Source organism: Hirundo rustica, chromosome 12, assembly GCF_015227805.2.
Source record: "Hirundo rustica isolate bHirRus1 chromosome 12, bHirRus1.pri.v3, whole genome shotgun sequence".
NCBI lineage: Eukaryota > Metazoa > Chordata > Aves > Passeriformes > Hirundinidae > Hirundo > Hirundo rustica.
In genome coordinates this window covers 13,113,012-13,128,149 of record NC_053461.1, presented here as the reverse complement: position 1 = coordinate 13,128,149, position 15,138 = coordinate 13,113,012, and the positions used below count along the sequence as shown (strand labels likewise).

General features: G+C 46.8%; 1 protein-coding gene across 1 annotated transcript in view; it reads right to left on the bottom strand.

Annotated features, from left to right (window-relative positions):
- PTPRG (protein tyrosine phosphatase receptor type G) overlaps nucleotides 1–13,464 on the bottom strand; it is a 395,690-nt gene extending 382,226 nt beyond the window's left edge. Inside the window, exon 1 of the mRNA XM_040076808.2 lies at nucleotides 13,150–13,464. Coding sequence (XP_039932742.1) covers nucleotides 13,150–13,234 — 85 coding nt within the window. The 5' untranslated portion in view covers nucleotides 13,235–13,464. The remainder of the gene's footprint in view (nucleotides 1–13,149) is intronic.
- Between the last annotated feature and the right edge of the window lie 1,674 nt (nucleotides 13,465–15,138).

The following is a 15,138-nucleotide window of genomic DNA, read 5'->3' as shown; positions in this document are numbered from 1 at the left end:
AGGCCTCTCACAGAGCACACGTCTGAAGGCACCAAGGGCAGGCAGAAAGGTCCAGATTTTGCTGATGCTGCTTGTATCAATCACAGCACAAGTCAGTGAAAGGCACCGAGAGAAGCACTGGATAGTTACCAGCTTTCCAGAGCAGACAGGACACTACCCGTGGATTTGATCCTTTGTTTCCATCAGTACTGCATGCCCCTGCCGGCCAGTAGAAATGGTGTTCACCAAAGCCATGTATTTCATGTCCACCTCACCAAGAAAGAACACTTTCAGTAAGGCCCACATGCATCAACATAATTTCCAATGAATACAACAGAAAGTAGCAAACTCTAGGATGGAGTTTACTTTATGACACAAATAGAAGCAAAAAGGCAAATCAGAGACAAAGAGACTGTAAAAATCAAATTGTAAGGCCTATGTCCCACACTCAGCATACATAGAAACACCTGGTTTTGCAAAGAAAGAGCACTGCTTCATTATTTAAATAAAGCGCTCATAGCCCCGGTCCAACTGAAAGCACAACTGTCAGGCACATTAATAATTCTGTCCTGATCTTCAGCTTTTTAGCAAGTGAACTTGCTACTGAGAGGGTGCAAATGAGACAAGTTGGAGCTGTTACTAATTGACAGTGTGCATCTTACAAGCCTCATCTGTCTCTGCACCCAAAATGCCTGATCACATCTCCCAAATACAGGAGTGAACAGGGGAATGCAAACTCAAGCTACAGGAATGAGGAGTCATTGATAAAGACAAGTCAAAACTGTACAGTGTGAAGGTGTAGTCAAGACTACTGTGAAACTGTAAGACTCCTCAGAGCCAATGAAAAAAAGTTAATTTTCTTCCTAAGCTGGTTTTCACCTTGGAAACTAATTGTTGAAAGAGAAAAGGTCACACTGCTTAATAGCATGAAATAGGGAAAACAGCACATGTAGATAGTGTTTGACATGAAGTATTAATTACCTTTTTGGCAGAGCATCTGTTTGTGCTGTGATGTATCACTGCTTACTGAACCATGGCTCGGGATCCACTTAAGATAGGCATCACCAGCGTGTGGAGAAGTCACTTTTACCTTACATCCCTGGATCACTGCATCCCAGGTGTGCTTATATATTTTTAAACACAGCTGGTTTCTTTGCACATAAACATGAATTGCTGTGTGGTTTTAAGTTATTAGTTAAAAAGAAATGGGTGGCTGTTTTGTTACCAAATTCAAGAAATTCGCACACAACTCCTATGCTGCCTCCAAGGGTGAAGGAAATGTGCTCTTCATCATGTCACCTAGTTACTAATTATGTTTTATTCCTACAAAACACTGCTTTAGCTGTTAAGAGAACAGTCTCTTGCTTCGATTACCAGGATAGCCAGATCTGCCTTTTCTTGCCCTTGGTTTGACCTCTTCCTTAACTCATAAACATACATGAATCAAAGCAAGTGGAAGGAAAAGGTGAGATCAAAATGAACCCAAGAAACCAAATTAACAGGTATCTCATAACACTTAGGCACTTCAAAGGAAGGTCAAACAGGAAATGAGATTTAGACCAAGCAAAAGGTCCCTGTACTCAGCATTAAGCATTCCAGGAATTCTTCAACGTTTCTTAAATTACATGAAGCATTGAGCAAGATCACAACAACCCAAAGAATCACGTGATAAAAATACGGGCATTTATTTTCCAGCAAATCAGCAAGGATGATTTCCTGCACCCTGTGACCAGCTCACCAGAGCAGCAACTTCCTCTTTTGGACATTTCCCCAGAGCGCTGCCTTCAGATATTTTCTCTAATACTACATTATGGCTCACATTGCCCTACCTGGGAATCCCCGGCATTGCTGCAGTGTGAATTCCACGCTGAATTTGACTCAGGGTAATTGTTATTGCTGGCAACCTGCTGGCTGTGGGGTAAAAGCCAGCTGACAACACAACAGCTTCTTACATGAATTGGCATAATGCAGAAATATCCTAGCCAAAGACTGAGAGGCACAGAGACCCAGACTCTGCTTTTTCCACTGGAAGTCATCCCTGCAGATCACTGCCCAAATGTGCCAGGGAAAGCCTGAGCTACCTTGCCAGTGCAGGACTCCAGGGTCTCAGCATTCACTACAGCCCCCAAGATATTTTTAAACTACTGCTAACTGCCAAGTATTTTTTTACTGCATTTATTTCTCAGTGATGACTTAGAGTAAGTGCTTATTTTTAAATCATATTTGACATTTTGTTAGGTACATTGGAAAATAAACCAATTCCTACATATGCAAAAATTAGGAATTAATGAGGCTTGGCAATTATCTTGATGGAAAGAACCAAGTGACTTAGTTGAACATACAGAGACTCACTAAAAAAAAAAAAAAAGTCTGCTCTAGTAGTTAAAAAACAAACGAAATTGCTTCTTATTGATTTTAATTTAGGTTGAAACACTAGCTGTCTCTCCAACAAAGCCAGAAATGGAAACAACTATAAATGAGTACAAGATGTGATAAGATAGACAGATTCTTAAGCAATCTAGTGCAGAGATGACCTCCAGTTTAGACAATAGTTAAAATATGATATCATACGTATGGATCAATAAGTAAGTTTGCACTTGTCTCAGCTCCAAAAGCTGGAGAGCTACATTCTCTTTTCTTTAGCTATTCTAAAATGCTGTCCAATTAAGCTCTGGGTTGCTGTTTTTTTTTTTTTTTTTTCCTACAGATCCTCTAGATTCTAATTTACAAATAAAATCAAGAGAAGCAATTAAATGTTTAGTACTATCAGCATGTTTCCCCAAGTGATGCACATGTGGAACAGAACAGAAGTAGTCCAATCTTGATACAGGAGAATGGGTTACAAATTGAAATACGTTCCTATTACCACTGCTCGCAGGCTTCACGCTCCAGCAGGTCCCAGAAGCAGCAGCACGCTGCCCATCCCTGCACAGCACTGCACAGGAGCTGCACCTCCGGGCTGCAGCAGCTCTGACCCGCTGCACTGCAGCCTGCAGAGCCGGCACGGACACAGCACGGGCTCAGGGCGCACAGGCAGAGCGTGTGCAGCACACAACAGCACCAGAAGGGACTTTTGGGGATGGCCATCCAGCCCATCACGTTAAAGGCTAATTAAAACCTTCCTGGCAAACTGCCTGGCCACTCTTCTCTGCTCTCCAGACAGCACGCACTGCCAGGCCCTTCCTGAAGCACACCAGAATATCAGGATGGATCAAGCATGAATTATGGTCCTTCCAGCACACCAGAACTTGAGCCAACATTACCTGGTAGGTACAGATCAGGTCTCCCTCTCTCCTTTAGCCATAAATATCTCCCCACTTTCTCACATACCTCTGCACATCCCAGATAATACCAGCGGAGGAAGAAGGGAGTGTTTTCTCCTTACTTGATGCACGATGCTAATCAGACACAATCACAGTAAAAAGCTAAAAGCGTCCAAGGGAGGCCACCCTAATGGAAACAGGGTCACCGTAACAGAGCAGATCTAAATTTGGGCAAACAGCTCAATATCCAGTACCCCCACCCACTTCCAGCAGAGGAAGAAAAGAAACACTTTCTACCAAACCCAGGTTAACAGTAACAGGGTGAGGGTATGGCCAGCACTCCCTCCTTGGGATTGCACCCACACTGTAACACCCACTCCAAGCGTCCGATGAGGCTCATCTCTTATCCACACCCAGGTCATCACACCAGGGTGGGAAGAGCAGCCAGAAGGTCACCAGCAGGCTCTGGAGCTGTGTGAAGCCTTCAGTGTATGATGTCTGACAGAAGCAGAAGCCTGAGTCACCCTCTTTAGATAACTCCACATCACTTGGGCTGGTAGAGGATGCACAGATTGCTACCCCCTTAAAAACTGTTTGGCTCAGGAAAAAAACCCAAACAGAACAAGAAGAAATGATCAGAGACACTACGACTACAGAGGACTCAAGCCTTTCTTTCTATTTCTAAAACTGCCATTAAAGCAGCATTCAAGCCACATAGGGAGGGGAAAAGAAGATGAATTCAAAGAGTTTATGAAAACAGAGCTAGAAATCCTAAGAATCAGCAATCCAGTCCACATCGACCGAATAGCAGAGTACTTTGTTCAGCGCTGACTCCAATAATGATCTAGAAGTCATACTAGGCAAACAGTCAACATGAGCTTCCTTGCTGTGGCAGAAAAATAGGCCACTGAAAATCCCTGGACAAACAGAAAGGGCAATAGCATCGCACATACATAATGTGAACAAGAGCAGCGTTCAGTTCTGGTGTGCACCTTTCTAAAGGAAAAAAACAAACAAAAACAAAAAAAACACTGACAAAAAAATTTTCAAGGACTGGATAAAATCTCATGGCAAAGGGCTTGTGGGGTTCAGGTCACTGGGTTAATCAGGATATTGTAACATGGTTTGATTGTAATGTGCAAGCATTCTCATGGAAACAAAATACCAGAGGGCTCTTTAAGCTAGCAGAGAAAAGTGAAACAAATAAAGTAGTTGTTAAAGTAGTTGTATATTTGTAGTTTGATCTCCAGTAATTCAAACCCCACTTCTTTTTGGTGGCTTATTTATTTTGGTAAGTACTTTGTTCATGGAAAGAAGTTGGATATGATTTCAAAATGGGCACCAAACAAACAATTGATTAAAAAGAGACAACTGACAACAACTCCAAGGACTGATACATATGTTAAAGCATCCTCCAGAAAGCCAGAATTTTAATGGACAGACTGGACATCTCTGCTTCACCACAGGCAGATTCATAGTAGGAGGTGATTTGGCATTTCACCACACAGTAAAAGAGAAGCTTTCAGAGAAGTATAAAGCCAGTATTAAAACAGCACCCCTTTGACACCCAATGGGAATATTGACAATAACAAGCATGATTGTGTTTCAGAATAACGTCATGATGAGGGTTATGGGACAAATCCTCACCTGGTGGAAGCTGCCACAGCAACAACAGCACCAGTCGTGCCATGACAGTGTGCAGCAGCTAAGGATCTGCCATTGCACCAAGAGAAGAAATTATGGATCTTGCACAATTTGCACCCCCCAGGTTGCAAATATAACAATGAATTAATTCACAGTAAACAGGAGGGAAGCGCTTTGCATAAACAATGTAGTAAGAAACAATTTAAAAAGTCACAGTTTCTGAAACTGCTGTCACTGAGCACAAACTTTTAACACTTACTTAAATAGCTAAAACTGTACAAAGGTGTCACTTCAGAACACAAACAGTTATACAGAAACCATTCAATCTGATGTAAAACCCTTGGGCAAAGAAGGAAAAAAACAACTAATTTTAGAACCTGAACACTCCATTAGCACTTCTCACCAATTAAAAGATGATGCAACTGCTGTCAACAGGCAAATTTCAGTTGCATTTTAAGCACGGATTTAAATGCAAAATACACAAGCTACTGCATTGTAACAATAGTTAGTCAACTACCCACAGGTAGAATGGAGGCCAACAAGAAGAGACATTCAGCTGGTTCTCTCTGCCTCTCCAGTGAATGGATGCAATATTTAGGAGACAGACCTGCTGCACAATCCCTCATTTCTACTCTGACTGCAGTAAATCCATACCATAACCTCCAGAAGTCTAAAAGCACCTTAGTAAGCTAAATGCCAATGAAAGTCTACAGAATATTTAATCCTTAAACTCAATTTTGATAGCAGTGCAGATCTGTAGTTAATTATTTGAAAGCTACTAGGTGTCTTTATTGTTTCCAGGTAGTTGGGAATGGGGAGGGATGGCTGAACACAAGCCTCATGCTGAGGCCACTAAACAGAGGTTTAATATAAACATATGTCTACCAAAAAAAAAAAATTATATATATATATATATATATATACACACACATCACATATTTTGAGACATGTATCACAAACTTCACTACCTCCCTAAGATACAAACCAAATTCTTGTACAGTCCAGAAGGGGAGAAGGGAGGTGGAGAAAGGGAAGAAAGATTATTCAGGGAAGCATTTCTAAGCACACCGATCTGACACAAAGGCTGAGAGCGGTCCTCAGGGATGGGAGTTACTTCAGGGACATTCTTGTTTCAAAGAAGTGTAGAGACCAAAAGAAAGTTACTTGCTTTAAAGGTGAGGAGCTTCACCACGGGTCAGGACAGAACTGTTCCTATTCACCTCTGCAGTACAAAAATTACTTATGCAGCGCATCGGCACAACATTACCGTCACACCCTGCTTATTCAGTGTTCACCTCTTCTTACACTGAAGTCCTCTTCCACTCTGGGACAACCAGCACTGATCATCAGCCAGCCTGACAATCTCTCTGAGGAACTCCAGGCCTAAAACTTGCGACTGTTAAAAAACAATGATCCAAACAGGAGATGCTTTCACAGGAGCAAGGAAAGGGCAAGGCACTGCTTTGGTTAAAGCAAGTATTATAGCATTTCCTATGTCTCTCACAAGCCTCCTGCAAGGACAGAAGATGGAAAGAGTGGGGTGTGGGGAAACTGAACAACTCTTCACTTTGCCTGCGAGAAGTTACCAGATAGCTTTCCTTTCCTGTCAGCAGAATAAACTGACTCTCAACAGAACTTTTAACAGCACTCTGTCAGGGAGACAGGCACATTTTATTTCCAAAAAAGAGAACAAAGCAGCTGACACAAGACCAAATAACATCCTGCATTTTGCTCCTAAATACCACTGCAGCTCTTCAGGGCTCAAGGTTTCATTCATTACATTGCTGCAAGCTGAGAAAAGGATTTTTCAAAGGAGCTTTCCTAAGCTAAGCATCCAAGTCTCAAAACACCTAGATTTTCTTTAGAAAGACCTCCACACTGTGAATGCAAAGTCCCTCAAAGCAGGCACTGGACAGGATAAATATCTATCAGGCATCACTGCAGCATTTATGCATAGAAAAACTGCAACACCCATGTCAATTGAGATTTTATGTGCCAGTACTGCTGGCAGGTGCATGATGCAGTCATTTTTTAAGTTCTAGAAAATGGTTCATCATTATTCAAATGACTTGATAATTAAGAGCAGTAGTACTTCAACTCCCAAGCAAACTTTGAGATGCATAATAAAACCACATTAAAAAAAAAAAAAAAGGACGTACACTGATTTTATTTTAACCATAGTTCACTTGAATACTAATTCAAATTGCTGTAAAGTGAGCCATTCAGTGTAGTAAAACACATCTTACAGTGACTGCAGGAACTTCTGAGCTTCTTGTTGGATCTGATCTCCAAATAACAGAACAGGAGATGTTCCTCGAGCTTTATTGTAACATCAGCCTCAGTATAGGGTGAGACATGAAAGATGGGAACAGCTCATGCCTTGCCAACAGCAGCCAGAATTCTCTGTGCTACAAGGCCTTTTAAAAGCTTTTTAACTAATAGCAAATTGTTGAGAGCTTACAGGCAGCTGCATAAACCAATCATTAAAACTACACCTATACCTTATACCTAACAATAGGTATTTGTTTCATATTTCTTGCTACTCATGAACTTTTTATACTGTTCTATAAACAAAGCACAGGGCCTCATTATCAAACTTTTCCATTATCTTGCTTAACATATTTTTCTACTTGCTAAGGCTTAACTCTACACAGCACAAAACCACAGTCTTATTGTTCTGTGTCCTTATTCTTTTTAACTCTAGGCCTACATCCACACTGCTGTGAGAGTATACTACTTTTTCTATTTCCCATATCGCCCTGTGCCTTCCCTCCTCCTCCAAAGTGGGGAGTTTATTCCCACTAGTGTTTCCTCCAGCTTTCCAGTAGTAATATCAAGGGAAAGGAAAAATGAGACAAGAACAGAAATATCCACGGAGTATCTCAGCAGCATCATTGCTGTGCTTGCAATCTGCTCCCCTAATTCATCTGTTCACTTTCAGGGTGGGAAGAGATTCTGCTTAGGCCACAAATATGTGACAGCTCAAGGCATAAAGCTGGAATCTGCTGCGTCCCGGCAGCTGTGCCTCAAGAAGATGAGTGTACATTGAAAGGCAAGCATTTGGAGACACAACCAGCGCAGCCCAGATTCATTCAAGAGGACGCTTGTCCTCACTGACTCGAGCTGAGATCGCTTTGGAGCATTGGAGGACCTGTTAGCACCACTGAGAGAAAGAAACCAGTTTGACTTGGCCTGGGGCAAGTAATCTGTACCCTGCAATACAGATAACACAACCGTCAGCACAAGGTACTGAGTAATGGAAAAATTAACAGCACTCAAGGATCATTTTTCTGTGCCTTTTTTTTTTTTTCCCCACACACAAATGTGAAAACTAGTGGCTTTTACCAAAAGTTATCCTCTAGTTGGGCACCTCCAGTTGGCCCCATGCCAGGTTCTTCTGCTTAGGATGAAAGGGTGCATTAATGTGCATCTTCCTTCTCTGCTTTGCCTCCAATCCATGGACATGTTCACAAAACTGGAGCTCCCTGGTGGAACTGGGTTGTATCTGGCAATCTCTGAAGTTACATTCCCATCAACCTGTGCAGATGCACAATTTTCACTTGGAGGAAAGACTGACATGACTTTACCTCATGAAGAAGGGAAAACTTGATACAGGTATTTAGATACCTAAAGCCAGAAGCAGTCTCCAGAAGGAACATATAGACCATATATATGGTACATATCTAAATCCTCAGATGACTCCATATTTTTAAAAACATTTTTCTGATAAGATTCCACTTCCTAGAATACTTAAGAATTGTTGTTTAAAACTAAACTTAAAGTAGCGTGGCACATAAACATAAATAATTACAATTTCATCACGCACAAGAGCAGCTCTTTAAGAACGGAAGCACAATAACTTGGGCAAACAAAATTAGGCTCATTTTTTCCATAATTTCTCCGATTAAAGTTTTATATTAGTTAAAGTACAGTGTTATTACTAGACCCTTAGGCTTCAGAGCACATCATGCCACATGTTCATTTGGCTGCTAAAAAGCAGCAACCAAATGATTAGCACTTTTTTTCCAAGGACAGTCGAGATTAATAGTGTGAATCCATTCCTTAATTTAACCATGAAACTTGAACATTTAAATCAGAGTCAACTTTAATAACATTTATTTCAGAAAACTGTAAGTATGTTAGTCCTTGAGCACTGATTCTAAGATGGACAGAGCTGTTAGATGTCTTTTCTGTAATGGAAAACAAATTCCAACTATTAAGTTTACCGAACTTGATAACAGTACAGCCAACACTTATCTCTGCAAAGACCCAGAAACTGGGAGTGAAACCATCACCCTACTGAAATCAGTAGGTGATTTCCAGTGATTTTTTTATGGTATCAAGCAGGACCTGTTTGTTCCACAAAGATTTCCAGTGTGGATGCAGGTGGGATGGGTGAAGGACACCACATCTCTGCTTGACCTACAGAAGCTCATCACTCTTCTGGAAGACACCCCTTCTCTGAACAGGAACAGAAACCCTTACATCCTTCTTTCCTAGACATAAAAAGAAAGGGTATATACGGGGATAAGAGAGCAATAAAAGAAATCTAACTCATAGACACAGGCAAAAAATCCTCCTTGTTATTCCAAGCTGAGCAACATGCCCAGCCTGGATACAGGCTTTGTAGATACTGCAATATGGCTGAGGGAATGCCAGTTACCCTCAAATTGTGTTCCTGTCTCATTTTGAATGTATTGAAACCCTCTCCTTCTCTGACGCCTCTTCCTCCCTCCCCACTTTAGGAAGCCTTTTGCTCTGGCTGCTAGCACAGCTCCTGTGACTGCTTGAGGACTTTTGAAAGCCAGGTCCAGGCCACGTTAACCACAAACCTGCTAAGGGATAGCAAAGCTCTCCCTGGAGTTCCCCCGCCAAGGAGCAAATCACAAACCCAGCTCTTGCAGCCTGGGAAGGCTCACTTGACTGCCTTGATCTGCACGGACTCCATCAGCAACTTCCCGTAACACAGAGCGCATTTTGAAACAGCATTGAAAAAAAGGGATAATTAAAATGTACGAAGTGTCATCTTCATAAAAGCCACAGGACTAAATAAAGTCTTGGAGGGCCCTCTCCTGTACATTCCGTATTTCTCTACGTGCACAATGCACCTTCCTCTGTAAAATCTTTACTAGACAAAGCCAGTCTTCCCTGTACCTTTAAAAATATCTGAGGTAGTATTTACTTAGTTCACAAGGCATAGCTCCCAGTATAATTTTTCCTCCAAGCAGAAGACATGCAAAATTAACTCTCAGCTCAGATCTACAAAGATTCAAAATTCAAACCCCATTTCGCCAGTTACCAGGTTAGCAACAATTTGATTCCATTACCAAAGAGCTAATCTAGACTCGGGAAAATTATTTTCTTTTATGCATCTAGCCTAAGAAAATGGTAGCAATTGTCAATCCTTAGACGACAGGATTGTCAAAGCAAAAGCTAAGAACTGCACAAATGTGTACTTTTTCCTTTACAAAAAAAATATTTACTCTCTCTTGGCAAAGCACCAAGAAATCAGATAGCACGGATCTCACCGTAATGCTAATATTTATGTTTTACTGATTTTTGGTACTGTGAATTTAGATTAATGAGCAAACAGACCCCATGGAAACAACCTCTTACCTTGTCTTGGTTTGATTTATTAACCAATGCAACTACCAGTGACAGGCCCACAGAGAAATGCACTGAACAGTTCAGAGAGAGGAAAGCCTTACCCACGTATTTTTTTGCCAGAGTGATTCCTTTCTCTTACTGCAACCAAAGGAAAAACAACAAAAATACCTACTTAAACAGTGAAACCCTATTACAACACTACTAACAAAGAAATACTGCAAAGAGTTATTTTCTACACGGTTCATTTATTGTTACTGGACAAAGAAAAGAACAGCCTTTATGTTTCCTCACAAAGTAAAGTGATTTGCAGGGAAGAAAACTAGTAGTGACCTCTCTTCCATTTAAAGGGAGCTAGACACGAAGCAGGGAGAAGAAAGACGCTTACAAATGAAAACCAAGCTGACAAATACATTACTTCTTTAATCCTCTCTAGAAAACGCTATAAAAAGGTACAGAAGCATTTGTGGTAGGCACTAAATGGTTAATATCTGGCCGGGATTCCCTGCCAACACAAATTCCGATGATTTGCCATTGGATGTTGTCAGCAGCAATGTCCTGTTATAGCCCACAGAGATCCTCCCTGCAGCTTTCCTGCCTCGGGCATCTCTGATGTGCGGGATCACAGTGTGAGGCGTCCCCGTTTATCAGGATCTTTCGCTCTCCACCCCGTGATGCTGCACACACACCAGGCACTGCTGCTCTTCAGAGCGAAGCTCACGGGAGCAAGCGAGGCACCGAGGTCCAACATGGTAGCTCCGTACAAAAAAACTAAAGGCATAAAAGCCTTTCTGCAAAATAGTTTGCTTTCCAGGCAAGCCTTTAGCAGTGAGCAGCCCTGAAACATTCGCGAGTATTACACAGCTGTTTTATGGCTTCTGGAATTAAAGAGTTTACCAACACTCTGTAAGCGTCCTACTACTCTCTGCTTGCATCCATCTTCATATTTGAACCATAATGCAAATATTATCGCGTTCAAACATCGCTGATCTAAATCAGCAAGTCATACAATACTGTCATATTAAACCAACATCAGGGCTTGTTTTCCTGCAGCATTCCTGGAGCCTGCCTTCTAGATGTAATTACTATACAATATATATCAGAACCAGAGAGAAAGGCATCACTCCAAGGGCTGGAATTGAGAAGAAATCAATACAAAGAAGATAAATGTTTCGTCAAAAGCTGCAGAGGTATTAACCCTCTCCCCAACTTAGTTTCTTATTGCTTCAAATCGTTCTACCATGTGAGAAGCTGCTGGAAGGAACGGGATGGGATGTGTCTATCTGCTTAGCTCTGAATTTGCTACGGGAAAAAAAAAAAAAAAAAGGTATTCCAGGAAGGAAAATTAAAGGAAAAAAGAACGGGGGGGAAAAAAAAAAAAGAGGAAAACATAAGTGGAAGTTCCTGCGCAAAACCTCCAGAGTTTCATTATTTCTTTGGAGTCTCGCACACCTGGCCGCGGCGAACACCCAGGGCCGCCGCAGGAGCCCGCGGAAAGGGCGGGAGAATCCGCGGGGTGAGGGCGTGGGGGGGGGCAGCTCCCCGGGAAGAGGGGCTCGCGCTGCCCCGGGCGCCTCGCACCGCTCGCACCCGGCCGCGGGAGCCCGGGCCCATCCCCGGCGGGAGGGAGGCGGCCCGGGGCGGAACGCACCAGGGGAGCCCCCGGGAGCCCTCGGGGCGGCCGCGGATCCCGCCGGGCGCGCGCGCGGCCCGGGAGCGCGCCCGGGGCGGGGCCCGCGCTGCGCGCCGGCGGAGGGGCGCGCGCCCCGCGGGGGCGCCGGCGGCGCCACAGCGCCCCTGGCGGGCGGCCCGGGCACTGCGGAGGCGGCGGGAGCCCGAGCCCCGCGAGTTCCCCCGGGCCGGGGGCAGCGGCGCGGCCGCGGGTCCCAGCGCGGGGCGGGCGAGCGCCCGCCCGGCCCCGCCACACGCGAGCCCGGTTCGATGCGGGGCGAGAAGCAATGCACGGGCACCGACCGCGGGGTTCGAAGGGGGGAGGGCGGGAGAACTGCACGGTGGTCGCCGAGTGCCCCCCGCCCGCGGAACCCCTCTGCCGCGGGTGCGCGGCGCCGGCCGCACCGCTCTAGCCCCGGTGCGGAGCGGGCGCGCAGCCCCGCGGGAACTCCCCCGCGCCCTGCCAAGGTCAGCACGCGGCACGGCGAGACCCCCACCGCGAACGCGAGTGGGGTGGGGAGGGCAGGGACCGCGAAGTTTCTGGAGGGGGACCGGGGAGGGCTGCGACGCGGGGTCGGAGCGCGGAGTCACGCCGCCTTTCGGGGCGGCGAGCGGCGGTCCCGCAGCACAAAGAGAGCTCCAGGCAGCCCCACGAAGGAAGAGCAGCGCACAAGGAACCCCCCCCCCCCCGCGCCCGCCCCGCGCCGCCGGGCGCTGCAATGCACCGGAGACGGGGGACACGGCGCCGGCAGCGCGGAGCCGAGCCCGTGCTCCGCTCACGGCCCCACTCGCGGGCAGCGCTGCCCGCAGCCCGGAGGGTGCCGCGGAGCGGGAGGAGACCCGACGCTGGGGCCGCCCCGGCAGAGGGGCCCCCGCCATCCCCGGCGCATCCTCCGCGCTCGCGGGGTGCCCCGCCGGCTCCCTCCGGGGGTCGCGGACACGTGTGGAGGAGGCACCGGGAGCCCCCCAAGCCGCCGCGCTCACTCACCGGGGAAGCACACCACATCATGGAGCACGGAGCTGGTGATTTTCAAGAAAAAGATCCACCAACACGGTTGCAGTAGCCTCCGCATGTCCAAAGCCGCACATCGAAAGGGGAAAGGGGCTAAAATAATTAACACACAGGGGGGAAGGAAAAAAAAAAAAAAAAGGGGGGGGGGAAGAAGGGGGCAAAAAAAGAAAAAAAAAACCAAAACAAAAAAAACTTGTTGAAAATAAGTTTCTCCCCGCACCCCTGTTCCTGCGGGAGAAAGCGGGGGGCTCCTGCTCTCCTCCTCTACGAGGTGGGGGGGGAAAAAAAAAAAAAAAAAAATCCCTCCAAGCGCGGGGCAGGGGAGGACAGAGACGAGCGCCGGCGGGGCGCGGGGACCCCCCCGCGCGGCTCGGCGGGCGCGGGGCGGCGCGGCTCAGGCGGGCAGCAGCGGCGGGGCGCGCATGCCGCGGACGGGGCGCTCACAGCCGCCTCCGCGCACGGGCGGGCGGGCGGCGGTCAGCCGGGGCCCCGGCGCGCTCCATCCTGCCGTACAGGAAGTGGCGGGCGAGCCCGGATCCTGGCGGAGACTTTAAAGCGGGGCGAGGGAGAGAGAGGGAGAGAGAGCGCGGCGCGGCGGCGAGGAGAGGCGAGGAGAGGAGAGGCGGCGGCGCGCCGGGCGCCCCGGCGGCGCGCCCCCGTCGCCCTTAAAGCGGCCGCGGCGGCGGGGCGGGGGCGCGCTCGTGTACACGCTCCCGCGCACGCTCCCGCCGCCTGTGTGCGTGTATTTGTTGGGGACGCCGTCAGCAGCGGCGGGGTTCGGGGCCGCCGTGTCACCGAGCCGCGGAAATTCGCCGGTTGCAGTTTCGGGCTCCGCGCTCTCGCCCCGGCTGTGTGCGTCTGGAGTTACTTGTCTCATTATGCCGCCCCCCGGTGCGTGCTGCGGGGGGGGCCCCGCAGAGTGGTGATGGGTGGCCCTGTCCTTCGTGGTCACCCCACCCCACTTGTGTGCATCACTCGGGGTACTCTCAGGGGGGTCCGGTCCCCCTCCCCGGCCCAAAACCACGCAGTTTTCCATCCCTGTCGGCACCCTGTGTAACTCTGCGGTCCCCCACAGAACCACACAGCTCAGTGCTGTGCTGGGTATTTCCAGAAATCTTCATCGAAATCGTACAGATTTTTTTTTTTCTCCTTCAGTGGTAATGTGTCTTTTTGGGGACTGCAAGAGACACCTCCACCCCCACTACCCCTAGAACCACATAGATCTTCCTCCCCCACTAATACTCATCATTCTGGGCTTTGCTGGAAGCATCCTACAAAATTGCTATTTTTCCCCAATATTCTGCATTGTGCTACATATTTCCAGAGAGCCACCTCAAAATGAGATAATTGTTTGGTGTTTCTACAAAGTCAGATGAAGGCTGTCCCAAGCCACTCTGCATCCACGAACACTCCCCACACACCCCTCCCCGGCAGCAGTTTCTGAATGAGTGATAATTTTGCACAGGAAACAGAAGCAGAAAATGGTGTGAATTCAGGATGAAGGGCTGGTTGCTTGTACTTGGCATTTCCTGGCTGTGCTGTGGTCTGCTGATACTTAAATTCATTCAGCGGTAGTTTTTGTCTGTTTCTTTGTTAATTACATCCATCCAGGGATTCTGTTTCAGAAAGGAAAGGGTTTGGCCAGGTTTATCAGTGAATGGTGTGCTCAGCTCTGGCTCTGTCATCTGCTATTCTCCTCCTTGCTTGCCTGCAAACCTTCCACGTTTGTGGTGTTTCCCGAGGAGAGGAGATGGTCGGCAGGAGGAGGAACAGAGTAGGAAAATTCAGAAGTCATTTGTGGAATGGCAGTGATTTTCTCTCCCCCTTCCTCAGCTTAGGGGTCACTGGAGCAGCGCCCTCAGGTACGTAGCACTGTCTGCAAGTGGGTTTGTGTCCATCCAGGTTTGCCCCGCCCAGCACAAGATGCCAAGGCAGTGGATTATGCTGCATCCAAAGGGCCCCTCA